This window comes from Pelodiscus sinensis, chromosome 2 (assembly GCF_052426305.1).
Source record: "Pelodiscus sinensis isolate ZL-2025 chromosome 2, ASM5242630v1, whole genome shotgun sequence".
Lineage (NCBI taxonomy): Eukaryota > Metazoa > Chordata > Testudines > Trionychidae > Pelodiscus > Pelodiscus sinensis.
This window is the reverse complement of record NC_143053.1, coordinates 74,119,875-74,147,523: the sequence shown is the minus strand read 5'-3', so window position 1 is coordinate 74,147,523 and position 27,649 is coordinate 74,119,875. Positions and strand designations below refer to the sequence as shown.

Sequence of the window (27,649 nt, the reverse complement as noted above, 5' to 3'; positions counted from 1 at the left end):
AACCTGGCCAGTCTGTAGCAGTCCCCCATCTGCAGTGTGGTGGGCCCAGCCATACCTGCTAGTCAGCCCTTTAGTACAGTTAGTTGCTTCCCTGCTCAAGCGTTCTTTAATGGATTCTGTCTAATACCAACTACAATGATTTCTTACAATCATTCTCAGCTTTTGTTAAGAGACAAAAGACCCACTGTCAGTAAGATCTCACACCGAGATTAGGTTTAAAGTTTGAAAGCAATTGTTTAGAATTGGACCAGAGCACTGTGGTTGGTTATATGCTGTAATGGAAAGAGACAAGTGTTTAGGTATTAGGATGTAAGATTCAGCGGTGAGTCATGTCACTGGGGTGGATGTGATCATTACCTGAACGGATCACCTTTGAAACTGCCTTCAATCATTTTAACCATAAACTAAAGCAGTTAAAGTGGAATACGTGCAGTAAAAATTCCATTCTTTCATATGAAGGATTTGGGGTCAGAAGCATGTTTATATATAGAGTGGAATGGCTTCATGTATCCTACCAAAAAGGCAAAGAGTGCATTCCTGTAAAATATTTTTACCATTTTACTGTGCAAGAGCAAAAGCTTTTATTTAACTCAGCATGTTTAATAAATATCATAAATGTCTGCTACAGTAGTTAAAACCACATCCTATTCTTAAAAGTTAGTGAATGGAGTTGCTCTAGTTTAACAATTAAATTTTGGTCCATTAAGTTTCATAAAACAGCATTCTTACCCATTACACATGCTGTAGGTGACCGATTTTCAACCCCAACAAGATTTTTTTTAAGTATCTTGTTCTAGCACTAGTAAGCTGACATTCAAGTTACTTACAAAACATGAAGAGCAACATGACTCACTTACAAAAATATGCTGCTGAAAATAAAGTACATATCCTCAAGAATCTAAACATTTCAAAATGCCACATTTGGTTATCTTGGTTAAAAATGTATATCCACCTCTTCAACTACTTTTGTTTTTAAACTCTAGAGACATTTAAAATGAAGGTAAATAGAGTTTTGCAAAGGGAGAAAAGTAATGGGCACCATTTAAATAAACCAGATTATCAAATAAACTAGATACCATATTTCTAGCAAAAAGATTCTGAAGAAGCACTTCTTTGTCTTCATTCCAAGAGGATTCCAAGCCTAGAACTATCCCGTATTCTTCTCTTGAAGGCACTGAAGCTTGTAAATGTTTCCTGTAGTGGAAATCTTTTTCACTTTCTCATTAGAAAACTGAAACAGCAGCATATGATCTAAAATCATTCCTAAATTTTGAACCCCAGTATTTGACAGCACTGTACAAACTGACTGCAAGCCTATTGGTAACGAATAAATTATGAGCCTACTGGATGGCAGCAACCTCTTCTGGGCAAACTTCATGCTATATCTAGGTATTTATACAATGTTTAATAGCATGGTATTCCAGTCCCAGAGCAACAAATTAGAACCTTAAATTAAGCCATACCCAAAATCCATACTTCATTTCATGGGTGGGTTCACATGTCAAGTCAGCGTTTGACCAGCCTCAAGCATTAGAGTGCCTACTTAATTTGTCACTCCTCTTTGATCTCGATATCCACGTGTGTAGCTGTGAATTTAGAGAGTGACTCAAGCTGCACATTCTGGATCCAAGTTCATACAGCTCAGGAGTATCTGAATGTGGGATCTGGTTCAGACTCATCTATAATGGTGGATGGTCAAAGAAGTCCCATTTGGATTGTTCTGCAGCGTACTGACTGTGCCACTGAGACCCACCTTCTTGTTCTCTGGGGCTTCCCATCACCCTGTCCTGCTGGGCCAGGTCCTCTAGTTTCCCCCATTCAAGGCACTGAGCTGGAATAACTGCCCCTTGCAGAGAAATGCAGACATCTGAACCACTTCAGTTCTGAGAGGACACAGTTCTAATGCCCAGCACCCAAGAAATCAACCCTCTCCCCTAAAATCCGTCTTTCGCTATGTAGAAATTTTACACAGTTAAACCTCATCAGATAAGTTCCCTTTATCCAGGAAATAGACACGTGCAATGGTTGCTTTCCCCCAGGTGACAATTATTTACACTGGGCCCGATAATAAAAACACTTCTGTTTACTAAGTACAAACAGTAGGATTTAATGATAGAAATGTAGCCGTGTTAGTCTGGTGTAGCAGAAACAAAAAACAGGACTATGTAGCACTTGAAAGACTAACAAGATTTATTAGGTGATGAGCTTTCGTGGGCCAGACCCACTTCCTCAGATCAAATAGTGGAAGAAAATTGTCACAACCATATATACCAAAGGATACAATTTAAAAAAATAAACACATATTTGATTTGTCCTTTTCATATGTTCATTTTTTTAAAATTGTATCCTTTGATATATACGATTGTGACAATTTTCTTCCACTATCACTGCTCTACAGCCAAAATGCTTCTGAAATAAATGTAGTCAAACTTTACTAATTCTGGGTCACTGAGAACGAAAATGATGCTTAAAATTGTTGATTGGCTCTAGTTTTCAAGATATGCTATTGGGTCAGTATATACGACCCTTGACTTGCAAATGGCGGAGGATAAGTGAGTTATAAAGGGAAGGGATCTCAATTTAAACCAGAAATGACTAAAATACATCTTTGACTGGATCTATGAATAAATCTATGACTGGGTTTGGACAGTACTTGCTTTTTAGGCAAAACAAGGAATGATGCAATCTGAAGCTGGTATTGCGTCATACATGAGATGAATTGCATCATGTTATTCCTAGAAGTCATGGATGATGCAATCATAACGAAGCTTACATCACTCTGCTGAACAAATTGCCCTATATCAGCTCTAGAAATCATATAGTGTCGTGCTCTCTTATTTGTCAGTGTTTGATTTTGCAAAGGGACACATTTCTGTTTAGCCAAAGTGAGCAGAGATGCTCGTACTTGTGTGAACAGTGCAGATAACTTCTGCTATGTTTGTGGTGAAGTGACTTTTGCATCACAAAAGCGCAGTATAACCACTATGGTTAAGAAAGCCTATCACTTTTATTTTGGCTGCAAAATTTGAGATCAGGACAAGAGGTGGGCCCCACACATGCTGCAACACTTGTGCAACAAATCTTCGCCAGCGGTTCAACAGGAAAAGGAAATCTATGCCTTTTGCAGTGCCAATGATTTGGAGAGAGCCAACAGATTATACCAGCAATTGTTACTTCTGCATGGTGCCTCCAGTTGGGAAAGGTGTGTCAAAGACAACAAAGTGGACTGTGCATTATCCAAACATTCCATCAGCTATACGCCCAGTACCCCACGGAGAAGGGCTGCCAGTTCCTGATGCACCAGAATCACTCTCACTTGAGTCAGACGAGGAAGAGGAAGAAACTTCTGGTCCTGAACCACCAATGTCACAAGACCCACATTTTCTCCCATCCTCCTCCTCTGAACCACATCTCATAACACAAGGTGAACTGAATGACCTTGTCAGGGACTTGGAACTACCGAAGAGTAAGGCAGAGCTGTTGGGCTCCAGACTTCAGCAGTGGAATCTCCTGGCAGGTGATGTTAGGGTTTCCATGTTCTGTGACCGTCAAAAGGATCTTGTCCCATTCTTCTTCATGGAAGGTGATTTTGTAGTCTGCAACAACATCAATGGTGTGATGGCAGCCCTCAACATCGTTCACGATCCGGATGAGTGGAGACTGTTCATTGATTCATTGAAGACAAGTCTTAACATTGCCATTATGCAGCAAAACAGCTTTTTGCCATCAATTCCAGTGGGTCATGCAGTCCATATAAAGGAAACCTATGACAACATGAAACAACTTTTGAGGTGCATAAACTATGACCAACATCAGTGGCAGCTTTGTGGCGATTTGAAGGTTGTTGCTCTCTTGCTTGGGATACACACTGTACAGACTGGATACACAAAGTACTGCTGTTTTCTCTGCGAATGGGATAGTCGTGAAAGAGATTCCCACTACATTAAGATAAACTGGCCACTCCGACAGTCATTGGAGCCTGGGAGGAAAAGTGTTCAGCATCCACCACTTGTTGAATCAAGGAAGATTTTGTTACCACCCTTATACATCAAGCTGGGTCTGATGAAGAACTTTGTCAAGGCCATGGACAAAACACAAGCAGCTTTCAAGTACCTCCGTGGAAAATTTCCAAGGTTAAGTGAAGCTAAGAGAAAGGAAGGTGTCTTTGTTGGTCCTCTGATTTGTGAACTTCGAGATGATGCATTTGACCATGTACTGCGTGGCATGGAAAGCCTTCCAGTTACTGGCAATAAATTTTCTCGGAAACAAGGCAGACAACTACAGGTTGTTGGTGGAAAACCTCCTCAAGGCATACAAAAGCCTTGGTTGCAACATGTCACTAAAGATACATTTTTTACACTCTCATCTAGATTTTTTTCCACCGAACTGCGGAGCAGTGAGCGGTGAGCAATTTCACCAGGACAGTGCAACAATGAAGAAATGCTATCAGGGCAAATGGAGCCCATCAATGCTTGCAGACTATTGCTGGACAGAGACAAGAGATGCTACATTTAATGAATACAAGAGACAAGCCAAGAAGCGCCGCATAGACACTTAATAGGACTAAACTATGTACATAATAGTTTTTTGCCTTTTGTTTCATAATTAAAAATCAGCAAAAGGGTTATATAAATAAAATTTAAGTGTTACATAAACAGGACAGGTGAAATATCATGTAAAGCAACTATAAATGCATGAAAAGATCTAGGTTTACAATTTATGATTAAAACTCTACTATCTATCTACACAATATACATAGACGTAAAATGTAAAAATTTAAATATCTTGGAAACAGTAGCCAATCAGTTGTTTTAATTGTCATGTTTGAATTCAGCACATCAAAATAAATAGCACATTTTATCTCTGAAGCAGACGACTTCTAAAAAATTGTAGACCAGTGTATTTGATCTGAGGAAGTGGGTCTGGGCCACAAAAGCTCATCACCTAATAAACCATCTTGTTAGTCTTTAAAGCACTACATAGTCCTGTTTTTTGTTTCAGTAGGATTTAAGTCATTTCAAGTGAAAACACACAGATCAAAGTCAGTTACTCAATTAAAATGCATAGAAAATGTATAGCTAGTTAATTCACTAAATAGTTTAGTCTTAAAAAAAAAGCTGCCTTACTTAATTCAGAGTAAAAGGCCAACTTTGATTTGAAGCTTTTTACCTGATTTGGGTCTCAAGCCCTTTAAAATTCTTTGTTTCCTCTTAGAGTGTGCCCTGGCAGTTTCAGAAGTCAGCAGAAGATAAAAGGAGATAGATACTATTTAAACAATGAGAAACACTCTCCCAGAGCAGGAACCCTTTGTTTTATATCCTCCACTTCCATGGAAAACTACCAGGTTCAAGATGGATTCCAGAACCAAGTGGTATGATCATGTTTCTCTCAGACTCAACCACTTTCTGTACTTACAGGAGCAACAAGGCTGTTTACAAGTCTTTGAGTTTATCACCCAGTCATCAGTCTAATCCGGGCACCAATCACAGTTCTCATTTGCAGGGCTCGACAAATCACTGAATCTACTTGCCCGTGGTCTTGCACATGCACAGTACGGGGCTGGCGCGTAGGTTACGCTGCCATTTGTCAAGCCCTACTCATTAGCATATTTAGAATTAAACAGACTCACAGGTCATATTTCTAGCTTCACATACATGAGTGATACAAAAATAGGATATACAGATCCAGCAGATTGTAACATTAAAAGATAGGTTACATGAGGTATTTTGTCCAAAGCATCTCTGTATTATGCATATTTTCATAAAGCATGGGTGAAACCATCGTACCATCTTGACCAGTCAGCCATATTTGTTGGTTTTTTTTATCCTAAATGGGCATTTATTTTGAAAGTCAATTCTCACATCTCAAACAGTTCTTGACTGACAGAGCTGCTCTAAAGTGCAATCCTATGTTGGCAAGATGACCTCCATCTTTGTTCAGTGGGCCAACTTCGGCCCTTAAATATGGAGATGCAATTCCCATTGAATTCAACAAGAGCAGTCGTTTCTAGATTTTCAACTGACCAACCTGAAAGGCACTGTATCATCTGACCAGCCCAATCAGCCAGAAATCAACTTTAAAAAAAAGGTTCAGAAAAGTGTAGTAGCCCTACACAAAACAAAGAAGAGCAACAAAAAATAGTAAATATGATTTAATTCAATAAAAAGAATTCTGGTAAACTGAAGTTAAGAGTATAAAAAAGAGGAAGGGGGATAGAAATGTAGCCGTGTTAGTCTGGTGTAGCTGAAACAAAATACAGGACTATGTAGCACTTTAAAGACTAACAAGATGGTTTATTAGGTGATGAGCTTTCATGGGCCAGACCCACTTCCTCAGATCAAATAGTGGAAGGGGCATTTGATAATCGATAACTGTTCAAATTAAGACAACTCACAGTCTCAAGACAAACAGTGACCTCTAGCAACAAACAGAAAAAAGTAAGGAAAAACTTCTTCATGGGCCTTGTCTAAAACAATATTTATTTATTGGCAAAGATTTCTCAGTGTTGCTTACACCAAACAAGAGTGAATTTGGTGTTAACCACAGGAGCACTGCCAGTGTTTTTAAAACACTGCATTGATTGTGCTACTTTGGTATTAGCAGTGGTGGGAAAGTTTAAAAACAAATCCTTCATGCAAAACTGAGTAGTGGAATGGAATCCTGAAGGAGGTCAACTTGCCAACACCTTAGACACTGAAGGACTAGTTAGATAAAATATTAACCTAAGTGAAACTGAGTTCTCATACAAAATTAAGGGCAGACTGGAGGACTTGATCTTTTCTGACCTTATTTACAATGAGGGATAGGAACAATATGAAAGTGTGATATTCTGGTGGTAGATTTACCACGGAATGATGCAGGATACTGTAGAGCAGTCAAAATCTGTACTATGTACAGTAGTATGTGGCCATTTGGAAGCAGTTCAACCTCATGAGAAAAAAAAATAGTCTGTGCCATTAAATATCAATTTCAGCCATAATGAAAACCATAGATACTGAGTTTCAGACACACAAACTGCCCAGCTTTGGTTTAATGGCTAGGGAAGCGCGTGCACACACACAAATGAGAACAGCATAACAGTATCTTTTTTAGCCAAAGGCCAATCAATGTTAATTTCCCATCCAGCTCATGACTTAGGAGAATGTTACCAATGTAACAAGTTTTACCTCTTGAGGTCCCTCCAGTTCCAGTATTCCATGACTTCTATGGTATGGTTATAATGAATTAGCATAGCAAATTCTTCCCTGTAGAACAGGTGCCCCTTTATTCCTGCAGCTTAATTTTTTTTTACTAATATAAAAAAAAGATTTAAGTAATTCCACTTATAAGCTTAAATTCTGACGGGGGGGAATGCACGCTTCTTGTAAAATCGGGATTTTAAAATTAAGATGCTAGGATTTTTCTTAATATCAGTGAGAACATACAAGCTGTTCTAAGGCTCAATTCTGGTAAGATTAAAATACTGACTAAACAAGTCACCACTACAGTTTGCTACCAACTTGGATCATAGATCAGTGGTCCCCAAACTATGGGGTGAACAGAGTATCATTCAAGGGGTTATAGCAGGCCCCAAGCCAGGCCCCATGGTGAATGGGGTGGGGCCACCACCCAGTCCTGCTTTGCCCTTGTCCATAAACCACCCCCCAGTTCTAGCTCTTAACAGCAGTTCAGGGGATGTGGGCAAGGACAAGATCCAATACAGGTAAGGTCGGGGGGGAGGGGAGGGAGAGGGCGTGATGGAAAAAAAATGGGGAACTTCTTCCCAAAACTGTCTACATGATTTGTTTAAATTAAAATAATGCACCTTAAGAAGGCAATGGAGTTTCATTATTTAATCAGATAGGCTACGTCTACACTGGCTCCTTTTCCGAAAGGGGCGCGTTAATTTCACAGGTCGTAATAGGGAAATCCGCGGGGGATTTAAATATCCCCCGCGGCATTTAAATAAAAATGTCCGCCGCTTTTTTCCGGCTTTTAGAAAAGCCGGAAAAGAGCGTCTACACTGGCCCCGATCCTCCGGAAAAAAAGTAGGAATAAGATCCTCCGGAAAAGGGCTTTTTTTTCCGGAGGATCGGGGCCAGTGTAGACGCTCTTTTCCGGCTTTTCTAAAAGCCGGAAAAAAGCGGTGGACATTTTTATTTAAATGCCGCGGGGGATATTTAAATCCCCCGCGGATTTCCCTATTACGACCTGTGAAATTAACACGCCCCTTTCGGAAAAGGGGCCAGTGTAGACATAGCCATAGGGAGGTTGGATTTTGGGGGGGGGGGGGGTAAGACTTAATCCAGTACCATATGATCTAATGTCAATAGCGCTGAGAAGATGCACACCATATTTCTTCCATACTAACATATTCTAGAGATTTATTATGACGACAAGGAAGAATTTAAGAGTATAACCTGATGAATATTACAGCTTTAAGTTGTGATGAGAATTTGGTTCAGTATCATTTTGACAAACATTTGAATGTGTGATGGAAACTAACTGTTATAGAAACAATGCCCATAGCAATATGAAAAAAATTCCAACACACTTGGGGACTACAACGATTGGAGACTTTTCTTTCTGGTCACTGGTACTGAACAAGTGATAGTGTAGTGGTACACCACACACCCCCAAAACACACACACTTACACTTTTAGCGCTGACAGATCACAGGGCATTACCAGGGCTGTCGGGTGTCCTGTTTTCAACCTGGAACACCTGATCAAAAAGGGACCCTGGAGACTACAGTCCCCACCATTGACTAGCTGGCAGTGCAGTTGGGCTAAAGCAAGCTCCCTGCCTGCTGCCCATGTGGCTCCCAGAACCAGGTAAATGTGCTCCTTTGGCTCCTATGCATAGGGGCAACAAAGGGGTTCCACATGCTGCCCTCATCCCAAGTGCCAGCTCCCACTGGCTGGCAACGACAGCCACTGGGAGCTGCAGATAGGGCAGCACGCAAAGCCACCTGGCTGCACCTCCACATCGGAGCCAGATGGGGGACATGCTGCAGCTTCCGAGAGCTGTTTGAGTAAGCACCACTTGGGAGCCTGCTGCACCCTTTGACCCCCCCCCCGCCCCCACTCCAAACTTCCCGAGTCCTGACCACCCTCTCTGAGCACCTGAGTTCTAGCCCGGAGCACTCTCCTATACCCCAGCCTCCCATCCCCAACGTCTGCACCCCTAGACAGTCTCTTCACAACTCCCACACCCCAACTCCCTGCCCCAGCTGGAGCCCCTCCCCACCGCAAGCTGAATCTCTCATTTCTGGCTCCACCCAGGGACCCGCACTTCTAGTTCAGAGCCTGTACTCCCTCTCACACCCTACCCACTACCTGGCACCCACTCTCATACGCCGAACCCCTCTGCTCCTCCGGATTCAGCCCAGAGCCACCTCCTACACCCTGAACTCTTTATTTCTGGCCCAACCCTGGAGCCTGCACCCTCCAGCTGAAGTCCTCACTCCTTCCTGAACCCAACCTCCTGAGTTAGCTTGATGGGAAGGAGAGAGCAAGAGTGACAAAGGGAGGGAGGATGGAGTGAACTGGGGGCACGTCAAGGGCTAGGAGGCTGTGGTAGCCACAAGAAAAGCCCTAGGTCAGGAGTGGGAACCTCAGGCCTGGGGGCTGGATGCAGCCCTTGGCTTGCCTGGATCCAGCCCCTGAGGCTCAGGGCCATCCCCAGCATTGGGGAACCTACGCTGGTGCTCCAATCCCCCTGCTGCCCCCCATGGTTCTGGAGCACACACAACCTACTAGGCTGGGTCCCTCTAGGGTCTGGTGTGGGAAGGGAATGTGGGAAGTGTCTTTCTTATTCAGGGGGCCACAGTGAGGGATCCCCCCCCCCCACTTCTCACTTGTGCGTGGCCCCCAACTGATTTTTCTGTGGGTCAGCAGCCCCTGACTCAAAAATGGTTCCCCACCACTGCCCTAGTCAGTCGCGTGTGCAGCTGCATTTAAGAAATTGTGCTGTAAACAGTCACTGTATGTGCAGCCTGAGACTTAGCGCCTCTAAAAATGTGCTACAACGGGGTGGGGGCAGGAACTACAGCGGAAGTACAGGTAGTTTTACTAGGTTTTATAAGATGATTTTAAAGTTCCAACACCTTGTGAGCCTCCATAGCCAGGATTCACAGTTCTTGAATAGTTTGTTTCTGGTTTTGCTTGCTCACAAGATAGCAGTCTTCAAAAACTGTTACTGGTGTCTCAGTCCAACAGTGTTGTGTTGTCATTCATTTATTGGATTCCAGACCACTGTAGTTTTCAGTTTCTTGACCACATCAGAATTTATTACAGTGCTAAATGGAATAGTTGTGTAAGGGGGTTGGTGAAAATGTTTTAGGGAATAGTTCTCTTAGTATAGGAGAAACAAATTGAACAAGTTTGACAGGCTATGATTTTAGTTTTTCCCTTTATTGCTATCAATTTCTTATTTAATAAATAACTGAAAACAGGGCAAATAAATTTAGTTAAACTTTTTTTCACAAGGCATCGCACTTACATGTACATTTCAGTTTTTCAACACTTACAAAGTATTTTGCGGAACAGTTACAAAGGATGAATGCTTTAAATTCTGGGAGCAGTAACATAATTCAACACATGCTAAAATTTCTCGCATTGGTTATTCTAATTTGGAATGAACTAATTAGGATGGAGTGTCTGACAGAATCATCATCTGATGAGGTCATTAGTGTCAGAAGAAAGAGGTGGATGATGAAGAAATCTCATGGTAACACATTAAAATAGTTCCCTTTCTAATCTTCAGGATGCCAAGACCTTTTGAGACAGAGATCCAGAGAAGATGGGATGCATACTGTGGGTATTTAGATTTGTTTGGAACTAAGCTTTCTGACAGTATTATTGAAGCATTTAATCTGTCTTCCCAATACATTTTCTGTAGACCCCACAAATATGTAATGCTGTCATTCTGACTACACTGTATTTTAGTTGTACAAGTTGGGATAATCAGGAGTGGGTGGAACAGCCCCAATACTTCCTTTAAAATTGACACCACCAACTTGCAATTCAGCCAAACACACAGGCAAATAAACTTCTTATGAGTAGTTTCAGGTGCCACACCTGCTCCTCCTTTCCCAAGTACCCTTATCAGTTTGAGGTTTTACAATCACTGTGTTTTCACTTAAGGAAAGAGGTCTCTTCTCTATGTAGAATAGTGATAGAAATGTAGCCGTGTTAGTCTGGTGTAGCAAATACAAAATACAGGACTAAAGACTTTAGTCTTTAAAGTGCTACATAGTCCTGTATTTTGTTTCTTCTCTATGTCTCTGGCAAAAAAGGGGGGGGGGCAGGGAGGGAAAAGGAGAGGGAAGGTAAATGATGAAGAAAGTCATGTCAAATACACACAGTAGCAAACTGGAGGAAAATAAACCCTTTCTGGCTTCCCTCTAATCTTTAGTGTCACTAGTGCAAAATGTGATTTTAAAATTGATGGTGTTCTGATCACAGGAAACCGCAGATAGTTAGTACCCTTAAGGTTGTATCCTGGGAATGTGTAAAAGTATTTGGTTGCATTTTAAATACTAATGTTGCAAGTAGGACTGAGATGGGTTATGACAGCCCATTCAACCAACAACTGAACCAAGTTGAGAGATGAAATTGACAACTAACCACAAGGACAACGTCCATTACTGATAGGATGGGGTTTTTTTAGTTTATGCTAACAGACCACTCTGCAAACATTGTGAAATACTGTAGAGAGAACCCTTTGTTAACTTCCAGAAGCCAATGGTAAAAGGTTAAAAACATCAGAAGGTGGTATATGCTGACCTTGGATAAATAAATAAATAGAATCAAGGAAGAGAGTGTAAAGGGGCCCTGGCATTTGAAAGTTCTTGTACAACTCCAAAAGAGAGTTACATTATTTAAGCCTTTTACTGAATTTGAATATTGGAAAAACATCATGCAGCTTCAGTTGATTGGGGGGAGGGGAGTTGTCAATTACAGCAACTAATTTGCAGGAATGGAAGTTACAGAGCTTTCCCAAAAAAGTATACCCTGCAACAAAGGTTGCATGGATCATTTGGAGCAGTGTTTCTCAACTTTTTTTTTTTTTTTTTAATAAAGTACCCCTTTTTTCAAAACAAACAAAATATCATAAGTAACCCCAATACCTACAGTTTTCAGACACACAATTTTTTTTTCCTACCATTGCAACACATTTGTTTAAACAACTTAATCATAGTCGGGCAGGCGATGAATTTTTTTGGTGTAAAAAGTAAAAAATAATAAAGCGCTGTAAAACTTAAAACAAAAAATCAGTTCTCCTAATTTCAGTTGTGTTGACGTACCCCCAGACTTATCTTGACAACCCCTAAGGGTACTCGTATCACTGGTTGAGAAACACTGATTTAGAGTACAATGCTGTTTGCAGCATGCAACATTAGCTGGTATGTGACTTGCCCAAAATGACAGAATAAATCTACAGATGTAATAGTAGTGTAGCTGAATCTATGGCTGAGCTGGGAATAGAACCAAATTAGGATTCATCTTCCCTTCTCTCATTTCTGAACTACTCCACTTTACCAGCCCCTCAAACCACAAACCCTGCTAGTACTAGGCTAAACAATAAAGCAGCACCACACAACTGGTCATGGGAAAATGCAGCATCCAGATGGAACTGCAGAGGACTCATAGGTAGACAGAATCTAATCACAGGAGTAAAAATTCAGCTAAGACACCATGGTTAACTTTATGGGTGCGTCTAGACTGGCAAGATTTTGCACAAAAGCGACCGCTTTTGCACAAAAACTTGCCAGCTGTCTACACTGGCCGCTTGAATTTGCGCATGACTTTATAATGTACAAAATCAGTGCTTCTTGCGCAAATACTTTCACGCTCCCGCTCAGGGATAAGCCCTCTTGCGCAAGAATACTTGCGCAAGTGGGCCAGTGTAGACAGGCACCTTAATTTTTTGCACAAGAAAGCCCGGTGGCTAAATTGGCCATCCGAGCTTTCTTGCACAGAAGCACGTCTAGATTGGCACTGATGCTTTTGTGCAAAAGCACTTTTTGTGCAAAAGCATCCGTGCCAATCTAGATGCTCTTTTGCGGAAATATTTTTAACGAAAAAACTTGTCCGTTAAAAGTATTTCTGCAAAATCATGCCAGTCTAGACACAGCCTATATGTTTAGGGTAAGAGAACATTCAGCAGCACTATTAATGGCCACAACCAGACAAGTTGAAACCAATTTTAAATGACATCTGAGACACAAGACATTGAATTCCATAATGCACCCAACTTCCTACAGTTCAGTATTGACCAGAGGAGAAAAATGCCAATTATAGAATCATTAACACCACCCTTTGAAGCACTAATAAGTTACTTTGAGGTCCCCTATCTCTGCAATGGCCCGATTCACCTTTGTTTAAGGTCACAGTGTATTAGCTATTTTAGGAATTAAACTTTCACCCCCTCTCAGTCCCCAGCTCTCCTGAAAGAGCTGGATACAATCCAGTAGACCCATCGTGTCCAACACACTAGCCACATGTGGCTATTTGACTGGTTGAGTGTGGCTAGTTTGCTATAGCAGTAGCCACTATAGTGCTTTAGAACTGATTGGACACCACAGCAGTAGACAATCAAACACAACTGTTGCACTACCTACCCCGGAAGGCATAGACTCCTTACCCCTTTCACATCAACCAGCAGAAACAGTGAAGTTTCATTTCCTTAGGATCAGAGCTCTACAGCAGCACTAGTGAACAAGCACGAAGCCTTATCTTTCCCATTGCTTCACAACACCATTAAAACCCCAGCTTGTTCCAGGGGAAGTTTCTCTCCTACTTCAGGCCTTTACATTCATACAAACTGAGCCTCAGACTCATAAGTTCCGTTTAAACCACTACTCATGACTAGTTTAAAAAACAAAACAAAAACCAAAACAAACATTTTAAGGATTCAGATTTCTGGCTAACAAGATATTTAAGGTGAAATTCCGGCCCCACTGAAGTCAATTACAAATCTCCCATTGACTTCAATGAGGCCAGGGTTTTCCCCCCTGCTGTTTTGATTGAATGCGTGTTTATGATCCACCAAGTGAAAGGCCAAGACTAACAATCCAGGTTTCATTAGATTTTTGTTTGTGTTTGTTTTAAATCTTTTGAACAAACATCCCAGAGTATGGGAAGTGTTTCCTTTTTATGAACACAAGCCAAACATGGAGCAAATCTTTCAACACAACCCTCAAACTTTGCAGTACTTTATTTTCATAACACTGAGTTATAACACTGATACAAAAGAACCATTAGCATAGTTTCTCATGCATTGCTATGGAGAATCTTAACAAGTCCTTGAATTAAACAGCTGACTTAATAATCTGCAATATATTTTATCCAAGTCTTCTGATATTACATGGGATCAAGCATGGACAAGCTGACTGGAAGCAAAGATCACTTAGGAAACTCACTAGCTCTCAGACACAGGAGGCCCATTTTAACAACAGTTTGTTAGCTTCCACGACTTAAAATAAAGGATGTGCTTCCTCTAGTGGGCCAATAAAGCCTAACATTGTTACTGTAAAACCCATTTATTCACTATTTATTCACTCAGTCTTTTCCTGAGCAAGGCAAGCAAGCTGAGGAATTGTTTTAAACTGTCATATTGTCAGCTGTTTATATTTCATGTTTTAAAATGACATTTGCATGAATATGGTCTGAGCATATTCTGTACCAAGGCCACTTGCTTTCTGGGCTAGAGGTGCTGCAAACGAAGGCATCAGGCTCACTTATGGAAATCTTACTCGAGGAAGCACTTATCCCATTTACAGATCAACCAGATCATGAACTTGAGAACACCTTGGACAGAATGCTCAATCAAAAAAAATTAAATAATGTAAGTAGCATTCAGGGGAAGCTTCACAGATCAAAGGAAGAAGTAGTCATCATTCTCCATCTAGGCTGTTTTTATATCCCTCAGGTGCTTTTAGTTCATGTTGGAAGTAGGTAAAAAGATTCAAAATCAGTTTGCATTAGAACAGAAGAAATGTTACTGCACACTAGTAAGTCAAGACACAGGGCTTGTTGCCACCCGAGAAGGATCGACACTGCAATGATCTACCTACTAGGGGTTAATTTAGCAGGTTTAGTGACAACCCAGTAAACTGACAGATCACTCTCCCGTTGACTCAAATACTCATTCTGGTGGTGAAGAGTAAGGCGAGTTAATGTGAGAGTTTCTTCTGTTGACCCAGCACAGCTATGTCCATTTGAATAATGCTACTAATGGCATTCAAATTGCATAGCTTAGATTGACTTGCCCCAAAGTGGAGACCTGCCCAAAACTTCATATGGACTTTCTACACAAAGACAAAGCCTGCATATACTGACAAAAAGAAAACTGAGTAACCACTTTAATTCTGAATAAGAATTTATCCTGTTATATCCTTTTAATTATTTTTCCAGTTAAACTTCAAATTGGAAGTATTTATTAAAACCCAAACCATCCTTCCGAAAAGCCAAAGAGTAAAATATCATCTTCCTCTTTAGAGGGTTATTTTAATTTTTCTACAAAGAATTTTTTTAAAAAATGAAAGGAGGAAAGATCCCACTTTTGTCAAGCAGCATACAATAATGAGAAATAAAATCTTCATGGTCAACTTCCCTATTGCTAAGCAGGTGGGGTGGGGGAGGAAGAAACAACACCCACAGTTCATAAATAACTTTTACAGTCGAATAGGGATGTCAGATAGTGTGTAACTGAATAGTCACGTAACCACATAAAAACTTAGCAGTTACACACCTATTGGATAGTCCCCGGGGCAGGACTGACAGCCAACGTACTCCCAGCCCCATTCTCGGGTAGGGATGTTAAAGACTGGTTGACTATCCATTAAGCATTTACTCATCGGAGAGCCTTTTGATCTCCCCCCCCCCCACACACACACACACACACACTTGCTGCCTCTATAAGATACAGGCAGCAAAGGGGGGGGGGGGGAGAGAAGGGGTACTTCAAAGTGGCAGCACCACACAGTGAGCTCCCAATGCATATCAGCTCCCCTCTCTCTATTAGAGGCAGCAGTGTGGGAGGGGGAGCAGGCGGATCTGGTGCTTATGGGGAGCTGGCTTCTCTCCCCTCCTCCCCCTCTTCGCCTCTAATAAAGAGGCAGCAAGGGGAGAGGGAATTCATGTAGGTGACAAGATTAACTGATAAGCCTAGGCTTATCAGTTAATCATGTAGTCCGCTACACATTGAATGCTATAGATTTGGGGGTTTTTTTTTAATCAAACTGTTTCCTTTCCTATATGCTGTTCTTTTACCTGCACTATGAAATGATACTTGTGGAAGTTTTGCTAGCCATACCCAGTCCCTGAATGCTGTGTGGTACTATACATATTAAATACTAATTATGTACATTATGGTTTTCACTATTCAAGCCTCTCTTTCCTACTCACCATCCACAGAGGCTCGACATATTTTCCTAAAACGAATATGAACAAGTCTCAGATCTGAAAAGTGAGAACAGACAAGTATGACCATAATACAATTACATGGGCACAATTTCGAAAGTGAGCATTTTATGATCAAATGTAAAATACGTGATATGGCTATAACCTCCAGCATGGGGGAGCAAGAGATGTGGGTCTTTAAATAAACAGCAGTTTGCATTTTTCTGTAATTTTACACAGATACTTAAGTGCAGTACTTTTTTTGTTAAAAAGAAGAAAAAAAAAGAAAAAAAAAGGTGCCAGTACTCCAGGGGAAAAGTTGTTGAGCTCTGACTGGAGGTGCCAGTACTGCGTACCAGGCAGTACCATCACAAAAAAAGCACTGCTTGAGTGTAACTTAAGGCTTTTGAAAGTGTTTTTCCAATGACAAGGATGCAAGCATGTGAATCAACTTAAATGTAATTAGCTCCATGACTTCCAGTTATTCACACTCCACAAATGGGGGTGGATGGTTTTCCCTACAAAACATGCAGTATATTTGCTAGCTTTCCAAAACAGTCTACGTAACATCTGATTCGCTCAACTTGAACATACTTCCCTACTGCCTCATACACCATGGTCTTTCATCAGTATGTTGTATTTTCAGTCTAAATTACAGTACAAAGCTTTTTGAGCAGAAACAGTTTTTATTGTATATTTGCTTATAAAGTACCATGACTAGCTAGAAGGCTATATATGGTATGGAAAATGCAGGCTGTACAAGAAAGAATAAAATTTAAATACCATAATTTAACTAACAGAAAGCACCATAAATATAAAATTCAAGAAGTTTAAGTAATTTGGCTCACTATGTTTTACAAAGCTTGTTTTCTGAGTCATATCCAGTATGCGTTGTTAATATGATGAGTATTTTCCTATAAGAGATTCTCAGCTTTTGACAGCTAATTATTCACTATGCCAAAATACCAATATTCTTGCTGCAGTCAAACCACAGGTAGAATTCCTGGAACATAGTTCCTGTTACTGAAACTGAAGTGTTATACTAAGTAGTCCCATTTTGGTAGCATTTCTTTTCACCATGCTCCTTTAAGTTCACTGGGCTACTTACAGGAGTGCTGGATTCATTTAATTAAAACTGCCAGGAACACCTTGACCCATAAAGATGTTAATTTTTTTACTTCATTCCCATGCCAGTTTTAATGCTAGTTTTTCATTACAACCATGTGAAACAACAACACACAAACCACTACACAATGGTCGTTTTAGTTTCTTAAGAACTAGCCTACGTGCTTGGGCATCCTGTCTTAGTTTCTGGCTTTATCTTTAATTTGTGCCCCAAGTCAGTGGTTTTCAACTTGTGGTCCATGGACTCTGAGGTTCATAGACTATATCTAATGACGCCACAAAAGACACAGACTGAAAACTAATTTAATAGAATTCAACTATATATACAGGCAGATTTACATTCACCTCCATTCAAATTTCCAAAGCGTCTGCAAATGAAAAAAGGTAAGAAACACTGCCCTTTAGTGATATTTTAAAAATGTAAACCACGGCAAGGCACTAAGTCTCCCAGAACACTTTATTATTTCTATTAAAAGAAATTTAACTATTTAAAAACAGAGCCATTGTTTAAAAAAAAAATCAAGTATTTTCCCTCCACTCTTGATCAAAAGAATTTGCTGGAGATATGTTGTTCTTCAAATATTTTCTTTTAAAAGTTTGTGTGAACAAGTCAAGAGTGCAAAATTTCAGCCCAGAAGATGGTGTTTTGTATCTTTATCTAGGTATCATCCAGTGTGATATCTGAGTACTTATGAGCATGTGAAAATAGCATGTTAGGACAAACTGTTCTGAATCCTTGACTATCATAGCACAGCATTCGCAAAGCCCACAACAGCAGAAGTAGCATATGAATTCAAGAACATTCAGTACACTCTATTGTATCCAAAATTGTTACTGAACATGAAAAGCTCAAACGAGGATTTTTAGCTTTAAAATTGAGATACATGTTAGTGAACTCATGTGCATGTCATCTGACAATATGTTCTACACTTGAGAACAGATGTTGCCAAGTTACTCGGACTCTCACTCCAGGAGGGCACAATTATTTTCACAGATGCCACCGAAGAGCAGAAGACTTATATTAAAAGCTCTCTCACTAACGTGTTTCTGGAACACATTTCTGCCTGTTGGAAAAGAAAGGGCCGCTATCATCTGCTTTTTCACTCAACTATCATAATGGGATCAGCAGACCATGAGGGAAGGCGAGTGTGGGGAGCAGAGGATATTAGTTGAGAGAGGATATTAATTATGTGCACTAACATATGTGCAATTCAAACACTAATGGTCTGATTTTTTCAGAGCTGCTCACTAGGGATGCGAATGGTTAGCCGGGGACTGCTCCAGCATTGAGGGGCCCGCCATAGGGTGAGGGATGCTCCAGTCAGGCCAGAGCAGCTCCTGTCTGCAGCAGGAGTCATTCCAGTCCCGCTAGGCTGGAGCAGCCCTCACACCTGACCTCCTTTTAATTCGTTAACTAGTTAAACATTACATTTAACCAGTTATATGGGATTTTAACTTCCCTACTGCTCAGTTTTGGGGGGGGGGGGGTGTCAGGCCATAGGTAAGTTTTCACTAGTCCCAAAGCACATCCTGACTTTTTACCTTCTATCTAAGTGGAGGCTTTACCTACTCAGTGAGCCATCACTTACCTACATACTGTAAAATAGCTTGCCTTACACAACATGGATATTTGGATCACATACATTCCAAGGGGCTTAAGTCTCATTGATCTACTTTTTAAAAAAAACTAAAGTGGTTCTTATCTCTAACCTCAAATACCAGGGGCCATTGAAGCACTTGGCAGTAGTTTCTTGAAAGAAGACCATCCACAATAGCAGAAGAAACAATACTACACGCAAACCTCAGAAGAGTGAAATTTAGTATAAAACAATTGCTCAATTTCAAGGATATTCCTGAGATTGTGAAAGGATGCAATGTGAATTGTTCGCTATGTACATAGTCAGGCTGTTCTATTTAGTGTGATGTTCTTTGTCTTGAAAGCATATAATGCTGTCTTATCAGTCAGCACTAGACTAAACATTTTATATGCTGCAGGGAACAATCTTGCACTAAATGAGGAATGGAGTAGATAGAGATGGAAAAGACTTCTAATTCCTAAACTGTTGTTATGGTTCTGAACTTTTTAAAAATACCTCGTTGAAACTGGATATACAATTCAATAATTAAAACTTGTTCTTTCGCAGCAACATGGCAACCTCCCAGATCAGGTACCTGAGGTAATGGTGCTTCAGCTCGTTCAAGGATTATAAATAGACAATAAAATACTTAACTCCACCGGACAGGTCAAAAGTTATAATGGTATCTTCTTTATCTGGTAAACAAATCAAAACTCTAGGTAAAGCTTATCCTTATTTTCTCAAGGTTTTTGAAAATTCAATGTCCTACAGTAGCAGGTGTCAAGAAAAGTACCTCCCAGTGCAGTTATTTAAGGGACAGTTTAATCACGGTTCATAAGACATTTTACCCAAATCTTACAATCTCTCCTTTTCCATTGGCTTTCCCTCCTTGAAATCCACAGCATAATTCAGTCTGCATTAAAGCAACCAGTTAATACTACATTTATGCTGCAGGTCAAAAGAAATTATTTCCCCCTGAGCCTTAACAGACTATAGTGATCCATCAATACTATCTGCAGAGAAATTCAGTCATGTTCTCAAGCTCAGTGAGCAGCCAAAAATGACTTCTGAACACTAGTTCCTCAAGTTGGGCTGTCTACCCAGATTAGTGCCAGGTTGTTTGATTTTAAAAACACGAATATCACTTTTTTAAAATACGTTTTCTGCAGTGATGAATATTAAATAGCTGACAGCACCGGGAAATACTTTTATCCACAGGATGAATACAAGCAGACTGCAGTGATAATGACCTCATCACTAGAGAGAGCAGCCTCTGAATTGAGAGGGAATGTGGTCCCCAGCCCTTCCTCAGGGGTCAGAACAATAGCAAACTGTCAAAAGTTAACAATGGTGCTAGGATAACAGTGGTCCTAATAAATAAGACAACAGTAGGACACTGAATTTTCCCATTTAGAAACAAAAGCTAGATTTGAATGTCAGCCATAGAGTTCACCATTTATAAACTACATGGCTTTTTGGATAACTTTAACCAAAGCATAATTTTCTATTTTAGTTTTAATACCATATTTCTTCTAGCTTCCCAGAATAGCCTTAGCCTATACCAGTACTACCAGAAATTTCAAAAACCTCGAGAAAATAAGAATAAGCTTTACCTAGAGTTTTGATTTATTTACCAGATAAAGAAGATACCATTATAACTTTTGACCTGTCCAGTGGAGTTAAGTATTTTACTGTCTATTTATAATCCTTGAACGAGCTGAGGCACCATTACCTCAGGGACCTGCTCTCGCCTAATACCCTGCAGTACCAGTAAACGTCATATAAAGGTATTTTTGCTGTTAGTTCCTGGGGTGCAATCCTTTCCCTTTGGTGGTTAATGGCAAAACTCCCTCTGACTTTAGTGAGACCAGGTGTCTCTCCCACAGAGGGGTGGACACAGGACTCTCTCATCCAGTTCTTGCTGCCTTTGAAATTTGTTCCTCTTGGCCTAACAGCCAATTTAGTGATTCATTGAGTTTAGTGTTTGTTAGCTATGTTTGCACTTGGTTAGCTTTCATTTTTCTATTAATATTTAGCCTATAAAGGCATGTTAGCAACATGCTGGTAATGGTAGTCTTAAGTGCTGTCACTTGCTAAAGGTGACAATGCAGCTTTTTTTTTTTTTAAATACCTGCAACTGCTATGACAACAGTCAGTCAAAGACACAAAACTAACAGCATCTGAAAAAGTATTTACCACTTTTACGGATGATTCTGTATGAGAATTAACCACTTTAACAGCATTATGATGAACTACCAAGTGCAAGCCAGTTTTTACCAGAAGTTATGAATATGTATCTTTTAATTTCAGTTTGAGGAGAAACATCACAGCCTAATTATTATTGTGCAGTTTTTATATAATTAAAAGATTTACCTCGCGTTGCTCAGGTCCTTGATTAAAATAGTTTTTGGATAATGAAGTAAAAGTGTTTATAGCTTTAAATGAACTAATGAGAGCTATTACTGGTGCCCCCTCGCAAAGCCTTAACAACCCAGTGATCAACTTAACTTGTATATAGCCTTGTTTATGCTTAAAGTTCAGAAGGTGGTTGGTCCTAGGAAAACATGTGACCATACTACATGGTACTGGGACCCATCTTGAACCTGAAAATTTCCACAAAAGAGGAGTATGTAAAACAAAGGATTCCCACCATGAGGAAAGATTATTTAAGTAATGAGAAGCTATCAGTCCTTGGTCTTCCAGTGGCCTGGGGAACTCTAGGCTACAAAGAGAGCTGGAGACCCAAGTCAAAGAAAAAGAGTTTGTCTCTGACTTGAAGATTATGCCTGAAATAAGAACAGCTCTTTAGGGTAAGAATCTGTACACAGTACTTTTTTTAAAAAAAAAGTGGAATAGCTCTAGCTATGCATTTTCTATTCATTTTAATTCAGTAACCTACTTTGATCTGTTTTCACTTGCAACCACTTAAATCCTACTGTTTGTACTTAATAAAAAACACTTATGTTTACTATCAGGCACAGTGTAAATAACTGGTACTGGGAGGAACAATAATTGTGCACATCCCTCTTTCATTAATAAAGGGGGCTTACCTGGTGAGCTTTCACTGTGTAAAAGTTTACACAGACGAAGACTAATTTATTTGGCTTTTTTTGGTCCCATTTGAGGGTTGATTTCCTGGGTGCATAGCCCTAGAACTCTGTCCACCCAGAGCTCAAGTGGTTCTGTCTCTGCATTGCTTTTTAGGGGGCAGTAACCCCAACTCTGTCCCTTTTTTGGGGGAGACCAGAAGATCTGGCCCAGCAGGACAAGGCGGCTGGTATCACTGGCATAATCAGAATACCAGGAAACAATTCCAAGGGGACTTCTGTGATCACACCCTATCAAAACCTAAATCACAGAAGAGATATGAAGACAATAATCCCCTCATCACTAGAGAGCTTCAGGAAATCACCTGCTCAAAGACAAGAAAAAATAAGTCTTACAAACACTAACACATGAAAAAATCTCCATCCATCTTCCTACTTCACCTACCAGCCTCCACAAAGAGTTTGCTTTTAACAAAGATTCACAGCTAGTCTATGAATCTCTTTAAAGTCTAATAGTCAGTATTTTTAACTTAGGGATCCTTATGTTAGGCAGCTAATTAAAAGCGGCTTGATGTTCATGGGCAGAGCACCTGCAGCGCCCATTGACTATGACAATTTGTGGATACTCAGTACCCTTTTCAGATCAGGATAGTTTTAGACTAACTTGTTAACCTTCAGGCACCAATGTTTAAAAATGCTGGCAAACATATTTACAAATTGCAAATATTTTCAGTGAAGCTCATTTTAAGAACAAATGCACCCTGATAAAACTGATTTATCTGTTCATGTTACAAAGTGTGTTAAACTTCAAAGGATGCATGTCAGCAATAGGTTTTGCCTCCCCCCCCCCCCATACTTAATGCAGAGCCATCTTCAGTCACATTCCAATAAGTGGCTTTGTATAGATAGAGGACCTGGAATGACAAGTCAGACAGCCACTCATCACACACAAACCTTACTTCCTCACTTTAGTGGACAAAGCTCTGGTTCACTGTTTCCTACCTCTCATCCTAAAGCAACCCCCTTTTAGGAGGAAAACAATACTTTAGAACCAATAAGATAGGCTTAATGTTGTCTGCATTCTTTAAGAAATGGACTTGTGTGACTGCCATCTCTGTAACATCACAAGCTAAAGCAAAGAAACCTTGAGATGGAGATTACAAGAGATCTAAGTGCAAAGTTGAGCAGTATCTGTGCCCCTCTCAATAACTATTAAGTATTCCTCTCCCCACTCCCAAAAATAAGATACAAACAAACTAAGGAAGATGGAGACAGCGAGGGAGAAGGAGAGAGAGAGAGAGAGAAGCATTGGAGCAGAAGGCCAATAATAATTTCATTTCCAAGCGCTCTCCCTGATCCCAAAAAACTTCCAGTGCTTTTCCAATCTGGCAAGTTGAGAAAGATAAAAACAAGCATAAAACTACATAAGACTGAGGAAGAATGAGTGTCCAGGAAGATTAAAGTGTTCTCCAACAGGTTTGTGTGTGTTGCCTTTTCAGATATCTGATTTGTGTCTATTCATTCTTTCAAACTGGATAATCTCTACAGGAAAGAATGAATAGACACAAATCAGATATCTGAAAAGGCAACACACAAAAACCTGTTGGAGAACACTTTAATCTTCCTGGACACTCATTAATGGATCTCCAAGTCTCTGTTTTGTTTCAGACCAATTCCACAAGCCAAATACACAGAAAAGGACTGGAACTTAACTTAATTCACAAGTTTAATTCTTATGCAAATAGTCTGAACTGATGGCTCCCACACTATCTTCTACCTTTTAATGACATAAAACAGTATTTCCCCAATTTTATTTGGCCATAGAACCCTTTTCAGCTTAAAAGAATTTCAAGGAACCCCTAGACCCACCAGAATTTGTAAAGCAAAAAAAAAAAAAAAAAAAAAAAAAAGCCCCGCAAATAGACTCTGTCTCTTTAAGAGGGGGTGGTGAGTGAGTGCCGAGTTCTCAGGGAACCCCAGGTTCCGTGGAGCACTAATGGGGAAACACTGACTTAAACAACCAACCAATAGAGGTGCTAATGATTGACAACCTCTTGTAATTATTTGCACTTTCTTCCTCCCCTTTGCTTTTTCCTTCTCTTCCCCACCCCACCCCCTTATCTTATTTATTCTTGGAACTGGGCTTATTATACTCCAGTCATCTGAAGTGGGTTTTGCCCATCGTGATACCATCTACATGTTTTGTTTGTCTTTAAGGTGCTACTATACTATTTGTTGTTGTTTAAGTTTTTCCTGGTACAGACTAACTTGGCTACTCCTCTGAAGCTTTTGAAGATGCATAAAGAAGGAACAGAGAGTCACAAAAAGCTCTGCTTACTATTACCTCAGGATTATCAGGACAAATAAGTAATCAGCTAAACAGAGTAAGATGAGATATTACTTAAACATGCTGGTCCAGTCCCAAACTCTGAAAAGGACAACTTTTAAGTCAAATGCAAAAGTTTGTAATCAAATTATTTTACCAGATCACCCAACTCTCAGTGTCACTTCAGAGATGACATGCTGAAAGTACCATAACTGCTGCAACAGATACCCAAACATGAGGCATCATCTTATATGTCAAGGGTAAACCAAATCACTCCTGAGTTTGTATTGGACCAAGAAAGTCATTGTTTTTGTACCTCCTGAGCTTCTCGCTCTAGACTAATCCCCCTCACCCAATCCTACACTCTCCTTCTATGACTGACATAATACAAGCTTTTATGACCACCAGTTGCTGGTCTCTGAAAATCCACGATTAGTTCCTTAATACTCCAAATCTCCAAAGACCATCAGTACCAAATATTCTCAAATTCTTGTCTCATATAGTAACATGTTGCTCTATTAACCATTCTGTCAAGGGCATAACCTCTAATTTCCAAATTTTGATATTAAATAATATGCTGATCCTGAGACAACAGATTAGAATACAAGTAAATAGGAATAAAAAGTTCCTTTCCTTTGAGATGTACAGACTTCTAGTGTTACCACTTTTTTATAGGTCTGTTACCCTTTCCATCAACATTTCTAGAGTTTAGGCTACTTTATTTAATATTCCTTTTACTTTGGAACCTACCTCGAGGCCACAACATCCAACACAGGATTGAGCATTAGGTGTTGCAAATATTTTCCTACATTTTAATCATGTATTTTTTGACTCTCAAAGACATTCAACTGACATGAGATTGGACCCCCGGAGCAAACATGTGCACCTAAAAGACCATGATCCAATGTGTTCGAATAGAACACAAACAGAAAAAAGTGAAAGTCAAAAAACTTTAAGGCAACATCTAATAAGCAGAGATGGCTGATTTAAGAATGCAAAACAAATGCAGTTTTAGTACCTTGTACCATTCTGCAGTTCTCCTGAGACGGAAAACCTGAATTTTTATGGGGATTTACATCTTTTCCAAGCGAGAAATTCTCGGAGCTAATCATTACCCTTACAAACATCCCTCTCACTTCTGCATTTTCCATAGTTAATGATGGATTGCTTACACCAGGCAGACAGAGCCGCAAGAGACATGCAGTTCCTGCCAGACAGCAAGCAGTTGAGATCGTCTCGCAAGCCAAGGCGAGCTGGACAGGCGGGATCCCCCTCCCACCCCATGCCTGGCCCAGTCTCCTGGCCCCAGAGATGAGTGCAGGCCGCAAGGGACCGGTCTGGGAGCCCAGTCACCCCGAGGAGCCCAGGACTTGGGAGGCTGCAACAGCTGGGGAAGCGCGGGCGGGCTACGGGCAGGCTCTATCCGCAGCGCCGCCAGGGACACGCGGGAGGGGTCCCCGGGCAAGTCCCTTCACCCTGCGCCCCGCGCGCTCCTCTGGCCCGGGGACAGGCTGTGCCGGCGGAGCCTTTCCCGCCCGCCCAGCCTGCCGAAGTTAATAGTTAATGGGCGGCTGCTGGTCCCAGACACGCTCCCCTCCCCCTTTACTCACCGCTGTCCAGCCGCACGAGCTGGGGCAGCCGGTAGGTGCTGACCAGCAGGTCCAAGGGGACGGGCACCGCGCTCCACTTCACCTCCTTGAGACTGGAGCCCGGGTCCATCTTCCCTTCCGCCCGCGGGCCCGAGCAGGGGGAGTCGGGCGGCCAGGCTGTGGCTCCTGCCCGGCGCGGAGCGGAGCTGCAGCCGACACGACTGAGCTCAGCGGCGGCTGCTGCTGCTGCTACCGCCGCCGCCGCCTCCGCTTCCCGGGGACATGCTAGGCTTGGCGAAGCGCGAGGTGACGCCCGCCCTGCGGCTGCTCCTCCAGCCCCCCGGGGCTGCTCCCCGCTCGGCTCGCAGCGGCGGCGGCTGGCCCAGGAAACGCCATCCCAGCACTGACTAATCAACAGGGGGCGAGAGACGCCTGCGCAGCGGCTGCTCCTCCCCGCTCCCAAAAGGAAAGTGCCGGGCTGGCTGGCTCCCTGCTCGCCCCGCACGGGGGAGGCTCTGACACCGGAGCGCCGCGCAAAGACTGTCCCGCTCGCTCCCCCCTCTGACCGCTCCGCCAACCTGCAGCAGCCAGCGCCGAGCCGCTGCTCACGGCCCCTAGCGGCCAGCCTGCGGGCGCAGCTCCTGGGAGACATAAACAGCCCGGGACACACACGGCTGTGACCTACAGAGGAGTCTAGGGGTCACTTCCCAGCTTGGCCACTGACTTACTTTGAGACCCTGAGCCTGTCGCCCTGCCTCTCCCAAGCACCATCTGGGTAACCTCTGGGAGAGCCCCGGGGTCAGGAGTCATTATAGCTGCTGATTACACAGCAGCCTCTGTGGCCTTACACAGCAAATTAAAGGGTTGCTCTCCCCAAGAGAAAACGTAAAAAACAACCAATGGCCCTGCAGCACCTTAGTGGGATAAAGGGGTGTGCCTTATTGGTCACTGCTTGGGCACCTGCAGCCTCGGAGTCTTCTGCAGGCTTTGAGGTTTGCAAAATCTATACCGCATCACTCATCTGCAAACATCTGTCTCTAATTCCTAGACATGGCAATTTATAAAAAGTGTACACCATAAACTAGAAAAAGAGCACTTAGCATATTATGCTCCTGTAGAACACTGAAGTCTCGAAGGGCACTTCCTTCTTTCCTACACAAGATAACAGTAAAACTTGCAGGTGGGTTTGAATAATTGCAAAAGCAATTCTACACCTGGAAAGATAATGCTACCAATTTTGCAAAGTGTTTGAGCCTTGTTCAAAGTGCTATCCTGCGGTGAGCTCCCAGAATTTATTAGCAAAACCTCGTAAGCAGCAACGAGAACACAGAATGACACAAAGTTAAAGGGGATACCTATGTAATTTCCCTTAACATATATTGTGTATGTTTTAAGCTAAGCATCTCTCTGGGCTCTCTTCACCTACGAGATTTTCATGTGTTGTTTCCCTGTGCACAGGGGGAATAGAACAAATCCCCATGAATACACTTTTGTGTCTAAACTATTACTAATTAATTATTTTGTTATTATTAATCTGTATTACTGTAGTGTAGTAAGAGCCCTAGTCATGGACTCCCCCACATTGTCCTACATGCTG

At 41.4% G+C, this 27,649-nt stretch overlaps 1 protein-coding gene across 4 annotated transcripts in view; it reads right to left on the bottom strand.

The window, feature by feature from the left end:
- GAREM1 (GRB2 associated regulator of MAPK1 subtype 1) overlaps positions 1 to 26,926 on the bottom strand; it is a 139,965-nt gene extending 113,039 nt beyond the window's left edge. The window contains exon 1 of one of the 4 annotated variants that reach the window (XM_075920763.2): positions 26,781 to 26,926. In XM_075920763.2, coding sequence (XP_075776878.2) covers positions 26,781 to 26,862 — 82 coding nt within the window. In that variant the 5' untranslated portion in view covers positions 26,863 to 26,926. Of the gene's footprint in view, positions 1 to 26,073; positions 26,740 to 26,780 lie in introns of those variants that run through there. The other 3 variants (XM_075920762.2, XM_075920764.2, XM_075920761.2) reach the window with 3 other exon arrangements.
- Between the last annotated feature and the right edge of the window lie 723 nt (positions 26,927 to 27,649).